Below are 12613 nucleotides of genomic sequence, written 5' to 3'. Positions count from 1 at the left end.
AAAAAAAAAAAAAAAAAAAAAAAAAAAAGAGCAATGCATATCCACATACATACATACATACATACATACATACATTTATGTATACAAGGTTGTTTGTATGTATATATGTAGGTATCTAGAGGTTACAGCTCCACTACCACAGGGGTTTTGATCTCGTCTATTCTGGGAAGAGTGATGAGGCTCTTAGTATTGGGCTACTGGAGGGTTCTTGTTGTCCTTCTTTCTCTTCGCGAACACGGGAAAGATAGACAACAGGTTTACGCAAAACCGCCTCAAACCATTTAAGCCATTTAATACGATTTGGGAAACTATTCGTTTGAAGCCTAATCGTCTCAGTTATAGCAAAATCCTTGCTAGAAGATGGCTGTATCGTAGCGTATGAAGACTGGTGCCTAGTGAGCTGCCCTGGGTAAACTCCAAAGAGAGACTTTCTCTCAGAATCTGTGGCACCCGCACTTTGCTCAAGAAAAAAAGTATTTCCCCAGTGTTCTTCTTCTACAATGACACGTAACTGCGATATAGGTACTTTATGCTTGGGAACCATCCTCACATGCTGAGATACAGTAGTTGGATACATAACGATATATTCTTCTTCTCCCCCCTGATCTCCACACTCAGACCGTTTTGCACGTTTTTTGTAAGCAAACCGTCGAGTTTCGTACTGATCATCCCCTAATTCGATACGAAGAATACCACCATTAGGAACATCACTCGGATCTGTAACTTGCATTTCTTTCGATTTGTCGATAACTTCGCGACCTGCAGAACTAAGAAAAAAATCAATATACCTTTCAATTACAGCGGGTGGTGGTTTTTCTTGCAGAACTCTATTACTATCTTCTACAAGTTTCTTCATATCATTGATAGAATATTTTGAATCACAACCTGTACGAATAGAGTCTAACAGAAAGGCGGCGAAAATCTTTTCAAACCACTGTAACCACTCATTCCGTTCGGTAGACGATACAAATCTTATTTCAATTTTTCGAAAATACTCTTTTGCCGCTGAGAAAACAGCAGTTGTTCCCCTAAAGAGAAGCTGCAAGCCAACATCACCATGAGAGCTTACGGATGAAGAAGAGTAGGTTCCAGCCGGAGCGTAACTTGTATGAGCAGCAGATTCTTCTGCTCCACAGTGGTGATAAGACTGGGGTAGCATTTTAAATACAAAGGTATCTTTCTCAGGTACTGAAAAGGCGCAAACATCTAATAACCGTTTAAGAGAAAAAATCTCAACAATCCCACCAAGATGATTAATGGAGTTGTTACCACAATTGGATTTCCTCATCACCTGACGTATTACAAATTGGGCTGGATGGGTTGGTGAATCCTCAAGAAGAATATGCCTCTCTTGAAAGTTTGGTTCAGGTTTAGAAGTTAAGTACTGAGCGACTGAACGAAGTGAGCGTTCCAATGAAAAGCCTGATGTCTTCTTCTGTGTCGAGAGCAAACTCGGAAATTCATGAGAATCATGGCTTTCAATATCTGTAGAACGTACAGCTGCATGCGCTTGAAGCGTTTTCGGTACTATGATTGGTGTGGACGGGTAACTGTGATGCTGCGATTTCGCCATAGGCGAATGTGTTTTTTCTCCTTCTTTAGTACCATTCGACGTGACCGGAGGTAGTTCACTCGGCGGTGTATCAGATCCTGAACTCTCCAACTCAAATGATACTGTAGAGGAATCCATAGAGTATCAGTCTCTCCACCACCCTCACCCCTATCTACTACGTAAATAAAATAGTAGAAAACAGAGAGAAAAAAAAAGAAGAGAGAAAACTCAGTCAAAAAAATGTCCTTATGTCAATTTTAATTGATCAAATTCTCGAAACCGAATGAAATAAAGCAACACATAGCTCTACAACCCCAATGAAAATGTCTAGAAATATAGGAAAGAAAGCGAAGAATGAAACACACTGAATTAAAAGGATATTATGCATCACTGATGATGATATTAATCCATGCATGAAACACAGAGTGCTTTCATAGCTGCAAACCAATTATATCCCACAGTGAAAAGGAAAATCCTTAATTCTCTTTTTAAAAAAAAAAAAAAAATTCTTCACTCTTGTCGTTATTTTGCTTCAAGTTTCAACAACAGATGATGCAGAAGACGTCCCTCCATATGGATTATGTCGCCAGACAATTCCGAGAGATGTTGAATTGTACGACCGCGAGAGTGCTGGCGATGTGCTTAGCTTTGGCGTACCAGAGAGGGACACAACTCCATTACCCGTATGCTTACCGAGGAAAATACTTTGGGAAGAGGCAAACTGAACAGGACTAATCCCCATGAAAAGAGTTGGTTCATTTTGTACCGTCAAATTCTTGGTATTCGATTGCGATGGTGACAAGACTACAGGAGAAGCGTCAGTAACTTGTAGTAGTAATGGTGGTGGTGGTGGTGGTGGTGGTAGTGTTAGAGATGGCGGTGTTGTCAGAGCCTGGGATGTAGTTACATTTTCATGATCACTTTCATTTTCTCTATTTTTAAACTCGGCAATTAAATCACGACAAAGATGCACGAAATTGCACTCATGGCCGAAGCGACAACATGGACCAGAACCATGAAGTCGACAAAGCGAACTTAAAGGAACAACCACCACAGATTCTGCTGAGTCATCCTCAGGGAGATGCCTTTTAAGAAGGGCTCGTAGACCCTTGGTCATGGTAACATACGCCAACGTTGTTCTAAGAAGACACCCTTGATCGTTATTCTCAGTTACAATTACCATAACGTCCTTTGGAACACCGGTGGTGTCACTTTTTGCACCATGTTTTTCACAACAGGTTGGCTCTTTAAGAGCAACTTCACGTAACTGCTGGACAACATTAGCATCAGCATGGGCCTGAAAGCACGAATTTCCCTGGCGGCAGCGGCCTTGCAAGTATAAGCGGCACAGAGATGGCACGCCTGCTCTGTGCATTGCAAGTGTGTCAATCATAGAAGTCTGAGGCACAAAGAGTCTTTGGCTTAAGGGGTCAATCACGGCAAAGGTCCCCTCAGGAGTATCCTCTGCACTAAGCAAATACTTCGGAGTCCCACGCCTTCCCTTTGTGCCCCCCATCAGCAGTTTTTCTTTTCTCCCTCTATATCAGTCAAAATATGAAATATACAGGGGGGAAAAAAAAAAGAAAATAGGATCATGATTTGCTGTTCTGTAAAGCTAACACAGGTCAAAAAATACAAACAGGCAAGAACAACAAGAATAACGAAAAAAAAAACTCATTTATTATACAAATATATGAACTTTATTTTTTTTTTTCTATCTTACGCGGGCTGTAGTATTACCTCAGATCCAGAACAACTTACAGCGACTTCATCGCCCAAAAAAACAGAACACTGTGCAGGCCCCTCCCGATGGCTGACAGGGAGCGTCATTTTAACTCCTTCGAACATCGAGGCATTGACACGGAAAACTTGCCCATCTCCAGCAGGAACCAATATAGTTCCTTTTTTTGACCAGTTACAACGCAATAATTTGCGTGAGTCACCTTGGTGTATATTAGTCCGATGAAGCAAGCGATCATTCGCACTAAGCGCAAACGGTGCTACATCCCATAATGTCAATAGGTTGTCCATGCCGTATGATACCAACATTGTGGCGTCATCATTAAGAACCAAACTACTCACGACATCGCGGTGATTTCTCAAGGTGTATAAATTTCTGAGCATACGAATATCAAAACAGCGAATACCTCCAAGAACGTCACCAATGAACAATGAATCAGAAGAAGCGACAACTGACGTAATTGGTACACGCATATTTACGGTTGAGAGAATCTTATTTTGTAGAGGGTCACATAAAACTAAAAATCCATCATCACCACCGTAAGCAAGAAGTTTACCATCTAAAACAGTTAGTGCGTTTATTACAGACCAATCACTTGATCTCCCTCTACCTGATGTACGACAGATAGAATGTACACACTGCGCAGTTTCAACATTCCATACACCAACGTTTCCATCACCCTGAGCAGTGCATAAACGCGTATGATTTAAAAAGCATGAATCAAGGATGGCAGGACCGCCAGTTCTGATCCCACAGACATGCAAAGGACTTTCATTATAACTGGAGCTATTATGCTTCCACAAAAGTCCAACACCCCCTGCATCACAGGTAGCAAAAACATCACTACCATCAGTTGCAATGCTCAACACATCGCTATTGTGACCCAAAAGAAACCACACGCCATCGACATTCTTACTACCAAGAGGTTTTTCAACGACGGCCAAAGACATTTTTTTTTAATTTTTCTTTTGGTTCGTTTTTTTTTTTTTTTTTTTAGAGAGAGAAAGAAACAAACAAACAAAGAAAGAAACATTGTTTCTGTGTGTCACATGCACATGAATGTAAGAATAAATGAGAAAAACAAAAAATAAATAAATAAATAAATAAATAAATAATAATAATAATAATAATAACTGTAAGCGACAAAGACAAGAAAAACTTCATGAATTCCCGCCAATGAAAGAAAAAAAAAAGAAGTGAGAAGGTCAGCGTTAATAATAAAACAGTCAACTCTCTAGAGGAGGGAATTCCGCTTCTTCACCAATGACCAAATCACGGATGTCTACTTCGATTATTTTTTTTTTGTCTTGATGCACACTCTAAGCGTGCCTGACACAAGAAGGTAGAATAAGAGAATATATATATATATATATATATATATATAAAAAACCTATCCACTGTCGAGCGCCTTCTTTTTTTTTCGTCCGATGGCCAAATCGTCTAACGTGCCACGTAAAAGAGGAGACTTGGGAGAAACAGCACGTGCTCCTCCCTGTGGTGTTGCTCTTCCGGCACCAACAACTGTTGTTCCTCGCAGTGTGCGCTGTACCGCTGAGATGGCACCCAGCCGTGGAGCAGTGCTACCCACCCCCACCGCTCTCTCACCTACTCTCGGTGACGTGGGCGTGCTTCTTAGTCCGGCGGATTTACTATTGGTGCGTGTGGTTGCGCCTGTGGGTGTGAGACTTCGCAGGGTACGCGGAGACTTCCCGGACGACGCGGCCCGCCGTGCGGGGTCTGCTGGGCGTGTGTGTCCGGCCGGTCGGTCTCGCGGGGTGGCGGGGCGGGAGGTCGGGCGGGAGGCGGCGCGGGGCGTCGGCCGGCGGGAGGGGCGGGGCGGGAAGGCGGCGGGCACAAAATCGGCGATCGCCTCCCACGCCGGCAGACGGGCCTCTAAACCCGCCCCCTCCTCGGTGAGAAGTCCACCCCGCACGGTGTAGTCGAGCGCCACGAGAACGTCTACAAGGGCATACACAAGTCCCTGCCGCTTGGAGGCGACCGCAGTAGAAACATCAGTATATGGCCTTGTCAGAGCGTCCAGCACCTTCAGATAGCGCTCCCAAAGCATATTGGGGTCTGAAGTTCCAGAAAGAACATCTAGCGTATTTCCCATCCGTCGCACAAGTTCTGGAGAAGCACAAAAGCACTTGGCCCTGACATTCATTATCCTCGTTTTGAGGTCATTGCAAGATATATTACCAAAATTCTTAATTTTCAGCGGGCTACCAGATTGTACCTTGTTTCCCCAACCTTGTGTATCCCCCTCAATAAGCATTCTCCCCACCAATTGTTGCACTCGAAGAAGTAAATCGTGTGAAAGTTTTGTGTCGTTGTTGATTTGTTTTAAGAGCTCTTTTGTAGCATTCTCACCGTCTTCTATCATACAAGTATCCCTTTTGGTTGTTGAAATACCATTGTTAATTTCATTCATCAATTGAAAACCTATCATTCGAATAGCCTCCGTCATTTTTTCGGCCATATGTGCTACATTTTGTAGTTTGAATTTTGATGATGTTAATATGTCGTCGTTGCTCATCTGTGTTCTTCTTACATGATAAGGATCACTCGAAGAACCACCTGAGCGCGCCTTCTCTTGGGGGAAGGCAAAATCAAAGAGAAGTGTTATTGACCATTGAAGCTCAAACAATCTATTTCTAAGCTCACAAATATCATCATCAGAAAAAACCTCCAACTCCTTTCCTGCAGAGACCTTATTTTTGGTGCGAACATTATCATCAGATACAACAGGTTTTAAACAAACAGAAAAGATACTGTCCCCATTTAAAAAACGGTGACAGTGTGTAAGTTTCAACGACACCGATCCACAATTGTATATGAAGCCACTATTTGTACGGGAAATAACTGCAAGAGCATTGAGAAATGAGAGATCAATATCTCCTTTTGGACCCAGGGTAATCGAGTCACCTACCTTCATCCATCCTAAATGCCACACAAATGATGCAGTATAATCACTAGGAGGATTATTGAGAATCAACCAAGCTTTGTCATCACTCCCACGTTCAATTTGCAGTTGCCGGTAAAGTACCTCATAATCCTCTTTTAGTTGACTCAAATCTCTTTCAAGTTGATTACATTCAGCTTGTTTAACAGTATTTGATGTCACGTAGTCAAATTCCTTACAACATAATTCCCAATCCAATATTCGAGAAGATGATGTAAGTGGCATTTTATCTGACACCATAACGAAACGAAAAGCCATTTCTTTACCCAAAACAATACGATCATTGTGTCGAAGCACAATTTCAGAAGAAAGCAGTTGTCCGTTAACGTACGTCATCCCACATTCAGGGCGGATGCAAACTATGCCTTTTTCATACGTTAAGCGACAGTGAGGAGAATAGATGCTTCGATGACCAACTCCTTCTTTAGTATTACCCAAAGGAAATACAACAAAGTCTACAAAACTTGAATTACTTTCTTCTGCTACAATATAGCTAGAACCCTTAGATATGGCATGTGCCAACTTCTCCCCAACCACCAGTTTGGGATTCAGATTTATAAAATAAGGTCCTTCTGACTGTGGAGCGAAGTGTTCAAATTCATTCAAAAAAATTGACCAGGCTCTCACTTCCTGCAACCGAACATGTGAACTAACCCTTTGATCAACCCCAAAGACTCTCGTTTCACAAGCCGCACGGAGTTCGTAAACCATACCTATGTATTGTTTAACCAAAGATGCATTCATTGATTCAAGATACACATATATTGACACAATTCTGGTTTCAAAGACCGATGCAACACGTTCTGTAGCACGAACAAAATCATGGTCTAGTATCCCTTCATTCCAAATAAGCACCGTTAAGTGAATATCGGAAAAATCAAAAGAACTACTGGTTGGATGAACCACAGAAACCTTTAACGAACAACATCTATGTCGACCTTGTTCTTCCTCAATAATAGCATCAATGTCAGTAATTCGATCACATCGGTATTGCAATAAATCTCCAGCTGATTCATCTATAAATGAAATACTGAATTGTTTATATGACCCAATAGGAGTAGTAAAACTTTCGGCAAAATGGGAACAAAGACTTTTCATTATTGATTTTCCGTTATCTTTGGCGTTTGATACCGCTAATACAAAAGCTCCGGTCGCCGTTTCTTTTGTGATCCCAGACAAAAGAGCTTCTTTTCCTCTCAAATACTGAAAATCTTTCGTCCCAGAGAGATAGGGGACAGACTTATCTGATGCAGCAATGCGGAAACTAGTGCGAACCATCCTTTAGTCCTTTCTTCTGAAAGAAAAAGAGAAATATACACATAAATATACACATACACGTAATCTTGCAGCAATAGAATCAATAACAATATAAACATTATAAAAAAAGAGGGGAAAATTCACGCTTTATGTAATATTTGTCCTTGGTTTCTTTCTGTTCTTGTGAAAATGAATCTCATTACACATCCATCTCCTCTAAATCAGTAAAGCATAAACTCTTTTTATCTATATAATCAAGAAAATTGTGCTGCAAAAAATCCCTCAGTGCTGCTCCAGTTAGATTTTCACCCTCTGCTAGAAGTTCGCTTTCGCTGTCAGAGGTGTCGGAGTCAGTAGAAATAGACTCCTCAGTACCCTGGTCACGGATTTCCTTCTGCTCTGGCTCCGGCTCCACCTTTAGAGCATACAGGATGTCATCGTCATGTGCTTGAATTTCTTCTTTATCCGCCTTTATATTCTTTTTCGTTATAGATACCTGTCCTTCCTTTCGCGTCTTCTTTCTTGATGGGCTCCCCATATGCGTGAGAGGAAAACTAGAGCAAATAAAAAAAAAAAAAAAAAAAAGAAATGGTAGGCTTTGTGGTTAAAAGATATTCATACAAAGTGCTAAAAAAAAGGATCTAAAAGGGAGAAATATTTTGCTCCTTTCATTAAAAAAAAAAAAAAAAAAAAAACATGCTCAGCACCAAATCCACAGTGTTTACGTTCCCTAATCATTGTGACCATGCGTGAAGACAGTTTGGTCCTTCTGAAATATCCTTTCGGCCTTCGTAGTTAATGCAGGATTCGTTGCATAGCGATATGGTTTCCATCGTGCTTTCGTTGTTATCTGTGGCCCCATGAGTCCAACATTACAAAACAATCGCTTGACAGGTCGATGGTGGTAATTACACAGTTGGAACTTATCCTCCATAAGGTATCGCATTAGCACATAAGCACCATCTTTCTCCACTCGATCAAAGGGCTCAAATCGTGTGTCCCATGGCTCTGTGCGCTTTGAGGCGCTAAACTCCACATATGCACGGAGGCTGTCAGCAAGGACGCGGTGCCTATCTAGAAGGTACTCTTCACGCCATTTTTGTGCCTTTTCATGGAAGCCTTGGCCCACCTTGGGGCGCTTCTTCGGTTTCGCCCAGTACCTGCGCTGAGTGAAAGTGCTAGAGAGTGTGGTGTGGCAGCCCCTTAGATCCGCACCACTAATGAACAGTCTATTAAGCATAGGTACTTGTAAAGAAGGGGAAAAAAGAAATAATTACCATGGTAAAAGTCAAACAGTAAAGGAAAAAAAAAAAAAGATAACCATATTCGGTCATATACAAAATGTATAAGTATATATATATATTTACATACACACATGGAAATATTTAACATGAACTGGGAGATTTTGACTCAAGGAGTTTCTCAAGCTTTTCGATTTGACGTTTCATATCGTCTATCTTTCGGCGAAGTTCTAGCGAATCATTACATGTCTCCTTTTTGTTCAAAGAACTAGAAACTTTTTGATCCCCATTATCAACTTCGTAGCGTTTCATTGCCTCAGATATCCTGGTTTCTTCTGCCGCTTTATACGCTTTTTGACGAAGGTACTGCTCACGAACTGCCTCTTTCAGCACTTCATGCTCTTCTCTTTCCCTTAACTCTTCTTCAGTAGGTGCCAACGCAGTTTTCATTGGGTCTAGAGGTAGTGGGATCTTGCTAAAAAGATTTTCCATCATAGATTCTACCTTCTGCAAATGTGCCGCATCAGACTCTGGGCTTTCAATATGGTCTAAATCACTATGCCTAATGCAATTTCGAAGAGTTTCACCTATTCCAGACTGTCTCCGGTATATTTCCTCCTCGTTCAAATCCTCTTGAAGTGTTTTCACGAATCCCTGAGGCAAAGTCCCAGTACCAAGCACAGTGTTGTACCCCGTTAGGGATCTAACTAAAGTGCTGGTAGGCGCAACAAGAAACTGCAGACGGTGCATCTCCACTTATGTGTACTAGAAGGCGCAAAGAAGAAAAAGGAAAAGAGTGAAAAGTTGAAGAGTAGCACAGAAATGCATCTCATATGCAACAAGCAAAGAAAATACAGAGAAATAGAAAATAACGAAGCACTTAATAACAATACCCCAACCCGCATTCAGAAGAAATGCAAAATAATAATAATAATAATAATAATAATAATAATAATAATAATAATAATAATAAAACCATTTGTTGTGATGACAATATGAGAACATCAAGGTTCCTTAGAACATGTGAAAATAGAAAAAAAAAATTGAAACTTAAGACTAATGAATTCAGTCACTACGTTAGAAAGAAAAATTACTTCTAATATAACATCATTAGATATATAGATAAAAAGAAAGAGAAAAAGAGAGAGATATAGATAGAGATAGAAAGGGGAAGAAATAGAAAGGTTCTACCTTGGTGAGGTAATAGGAGAGCATCGTGTTGGGTCATCGACCCTTTGAAAAAGATGTCTACCATGGTCAGTAGCCTTGATACAGTAGCCATTCAATGGATATAGAACGCGGTACCACATCACTCCATCGTTATCGAGAGAATCACTGCTCACAAAGACCTGATCTCCATAAGAAAACTCACCAATACGCTCAGCCTTTAAAGATGGCTGAGACCGCACATTGACGCTGGTCTGGGGTCGACAAACGAAAAGACATTTGGTCCCTTTAAGACGTGGGGACTGCCATGGCCACGCACAAAGTACAGGGGTAAAGAGTGGTAGTGCAAGCAAATCTCTGACATTTGGTCGTTTCGTACGACTTTTAGTTAGCATTTTCATTACTAGATCCCCAAGGGATTCAGAATAGCCTTCTACCACCCGACATGGATGTATAGCTTGTTTCTTACCAAGGTTTTCGTAGATCTCCTCCACGCTACTCGCAGGAAACGGCAGTTTGTTTGTCATAAGTCTATAAAAAGCCACTCCCATACTCCACACATCGGTCTTCCTAGTGTACTGCAAACCAGTTACCACCTCTGGCGACAAGTACTGCGGTGTACCCAAGCGTGTCACGGAAATTTCATCAGTAAAACAAAGTGCTTTACTGAGACCGAAATCACCAATCTTTACAATACCCGTTGTACTCTGTAGCAACAAATTCTGTAATTTGATATCACGATGAATAAGATGTTTCAGATGAATGTGGTCCAGCCCCAAGAGCAACTGCGCAAACATGGAAATCAGTTGATTTTCTGTAAAGGGAAAGGCACGAGAAAGGTAGTCTTCCAAGTCACCGCCGTTACAGTACTCCAGTATTATATAACATCTTTTCTCCACCGGCTCAACCCAAGCACGAAAACACCGTACCACATGGTCACTTGTTGTTAGTAACATATTTCTTGCTTCAGCAAGAACCAGGTCATTATCTGCTATGTTCTTAGAACGTTTAAGTACGTACTGAGAACCGTCTTTAGAATTCTCCACAAGGAAGGCGTCCCCAAACGTACCGCTCCCAAGAAGCCTGATCACACGGTACTGGCCACCAACAAGTTGCTCCTGCTGCTGCATATTTGATAGTCTTCGAGAAAGGTGGTACCAGAAAACCAGTAAAAGGAAATAATAACAATAATAATAAATCACAATAATAATAATAATAATAATAATAATAATAATAATAATAATAATAATAATAATAATAATAGTAATAATAATAAAGATGATAATAATAATAAAGATAATAATAAAAAAATAATAATACTAATAATAATACTAATACTAATAATAGTAACGATGATAACAATGATATAGTTAAAACCACACACACACACATACAAGCAAATATATATATATATGATTTTACCTAAGTTAAAGAAATAATCACATTTACCCAAAATAATCAGAATTTTACGTTACAATACTATAGATCAAGCCTCATCTGCCGTTCACAAACTCGAAAATCCAGCTTTTCATAATATTCTATTGAACCTTCTGCACAATCAAGAATAACTTTGTAACATCCTCTCGAACGAGCAGTATCACAAAGACTCTTAAGTAATGCTTTACCGAGCTTCTTTCCTCTGTATGCTGGATCAACAACGACATCTTCAATGTGTCCAACGGACCTTCCTCCTCTGGTAAATTTGGGTTCAACGAGAAGCGACGCGGTGCCGACAACTCTACGGGTTGGCTTATGCACAAATACCATTGTCACTATCCCCGCTTCACGACGTAAATCAGCGATGCGTCGCATAGACGATGAGCTAAGCTCGGGGGCCTCAGTTAGGTGACTGAGCAATTCCAGAAGACTTGGTACATCGTCTTGCTCAATCTCCCTCAATTCCAGGTCAACATACTCTTCTGCCATTCTATCCTCTTAAAAAAACTTTAGATTGAGAAACAAGCATCCAATGAGCAAGACCACACAAACATCACACCCTTTTTTTTTTTTTTTTACATCGCATATAATAAAAAAAAAAAAAAAAACACCTAGCGGGCTCCGAAAACACTCTTAAACTGTGGGGTGGCCTTATAGTTTCCTGCTATGCTTGAAAGTGACGAAGACTGAAAAGCGGAACTACTATTCGCAAAAGCACTTGGTGCTGCAGAGTTACCAGCCAACGGTGCACCAAACGCAGTTCCACCAGAGATACCAAAAGCACCTCCGACTGCCGTTCTTCCATCAGCAGCAAAACCGGTCCGGCTAAATGCACTAGACTTTCCGAAGGCACTTTCTCCCCCCGTCAATGTAGATCCAAACGCAGAACCTTGACAAACAAAAGCACTTCCACCACCAACCCCTTCGCCAGCAGTAGAGCAAGAAGGAACACTACCAAAACCACTTCCACCAGAAGAATTCGACTTACCGAATGCAGAAGAAACAACATTAGGGTTTGATCCAAACGCTCCTCCTTGAGAAGCGAATGCACTCCCGCCGAAAGCCGACTTATTAAACACGGACAACGATTCACGACCTTCTCCTACTAAGGAACCCGAGGGTAAGACACCGCCCCCCATTGCCGCATTCGCCTGTCCAAATGGTGATGGCTTGACCTCTGTTGCTGGTGCTGCCGTATTCTGTCCAAACGGTGATGGCTTGACCTCTGTTGCTGGTGCTGCCGTTGCCTGTCCAAA

At 41.2% G+C, this 12613-nt stretch overlaps 10 protein-coding genes across 10 annotated transcripts; all 10 read right to left on the bottom strand.

Annotated features, from left to right (window-relative positions):
• Positions 1–157: 157 nt before the first annotated feature.
• TM35_000241160 (uncharacterized protein) lies at positions 158–1690 on the bottom strand (the record flags this gene model as incomplete). The annotated part of the gene is made up of 1 exon (XM_029027528.1): positions 158–1690. One exon carries the CDS (start codon positions 1688–1690, stop codon positions 158–160), a length of 1533 nt encoding a protein of 510 aa, XP_028881032.1.
• A 394-nt stretch (positions 1691–2084) lies between these two features.
• Positions 2085–3068, bottom strand: TM35_000241150 (uncharacterized protein; the record flags this gene model as incomplete). The annotated part of the gene is made up of 1 exon (XM_029027527.1): positions 2085–3068. The coding sequence occupies one exon, from the start codon at positions 3066–3068 to the stop codon at positions 2085–2087; it is 984 nt and encodes a 327-aa protein (XP_028881031.1).
• Positions 3069–3271: 203 nt separating this feature from the next.
• Positions 3272–4243, bottom strand: TM35_000241140 (putative U5 snRNP-specific 40 kDa protein; the record flags this gene model as incomplete). Its single annotated transcript, XM_029027526.1, has 1 exon — positions 3272–4243. One exon carries the CDS (start codon positions 4241–4243, stop codon positions 3272–3274), a length of 972 nt encoding a protein of 323 aa, XP_028881030.1.
• Positions 4244–4683: 440 nt separating this feature from the next.
• Positions 4684–7533, bottom strand: TM35_000241130 (uncharacterized protein; the record flags this gene model as incomplete). The annotated part of the gene is made up of 1 exon (XM_029027525.1): positions 4684–7533. The coding sequence occupies one exon, from the start codon at positions 7531–7533 to the stop codon at positions 4684–4686; it is 2850 nt and encodes a 949-aa protein (XP_028881029.1).
• Positions 7534–7711: 178 nt separating this feature from the next.
• TM35_000241120 (uncharacterized protein) lies at positions 7712–8050 on the bottom strand (the record flags this gene model as incomplete). The annotated part of the gene is made up of 1 exon (XM_029027524.1): positions 7712–8050. One exon carries the CDS (start codon positions 8048–8050, stop codon positions 7712–7714), a length of 339 nt encoding a protein of 112 aa, XP_028881028.1.
• A 192-nt stretch (positions 8051–8242) lies between these two features.
• On the bottom strand, positions 8243–8752 carry TM35_000241110 (uncharacterized protein; the record flags this gene model as incomplete). The annotated part of the gene is made up of 1 exon (XM_029027523.1): positions 8243–8752. One exon carries the CDS (start codon positions 8750–8752, stop codon positions 8243–8245), a length of 510 nt encoding a protein of 169 aa, XP_028881027.1.
• A 145-nt stretch (positions 8753–8897) lies between these two features.
• Positions 8898–9503, bottom strand: TM35_000241100 (uncharacterized protein; the record flags this gene model as incomplete). Its single annotated transcript, XM_029027522.1, has 1 exon — positions 8898–9503. One exon carries the CDS (start codon positions 9501–9503, stop codon positions 8898–8900), a length of 606 nt encoding a protein of 201 aa, XP_028881026.1.
• Positions 9504–9940: 437 nt separating this feature from the next.
• On the bottom strand, positions 9941–11050 carry TM35_000241090 (protein kinase; the record flags this gene model as incomplete). Its single annotated transcript, XM_029027521.1, has 1 exon — positions 9941–11050. The coding sequence occupies one exon, from the start codon at positions 11048–11050 to the stop codon at positions 9941–9943; it is 1110 nt and encodes a 369-aa protein (XP_028881025.1).
• A 349-nt stretch (positions 11051–11399) lies between these two features.
• On the bottom strand, positions 11400–11846 carry TM35_000241080 (acetyltransferase; the record flags this gene model as incomplete). Its single annotated transcript, XM_029027520.1, has 1 exon — positions 11400–11846. The coding sequence occupies one exon, from the start codon at positions 11844–11846 to the stop codon at positions 11400–11402; it is 447 nt and encodes a 148-aa protein (XP_028881024.1).
• Positions 11847–11968: 122 nt separating this feature from the next.
• On the bottom strand, positions 11969–12613 carry TM35_000241070 (uncharacterized protein; the record flags this gene model as incomplete). Its single annotated transcript, XM_029027519.1, has 1 exon — positions 11969–12613. A coding segment is annotated over one exon (645 nt), but the record flags the coding sequence as incomplete, so codon positions are not given.

This window comes from Trypanosoma theileri, assembly GCF_002087225.1.
Source record: "Trypanosoma theileri isolate Edinburgh chromosome Unknown TM35_Tth_24_V1, whole genome shotgun sequence".
Classification (NCBI taxonomy): Eukaryota; Euglenozoa; class Kinetoplastea; order Trypanosomatida; family Trypanosomatidae; genus Trypanosoma; species Trypanosoma theileri.
The sequence above is the reverse complement of the archived record's forward strand: the minus strand, read 5'-3'. Positions and strand labels throughout refer to the sequence as shown.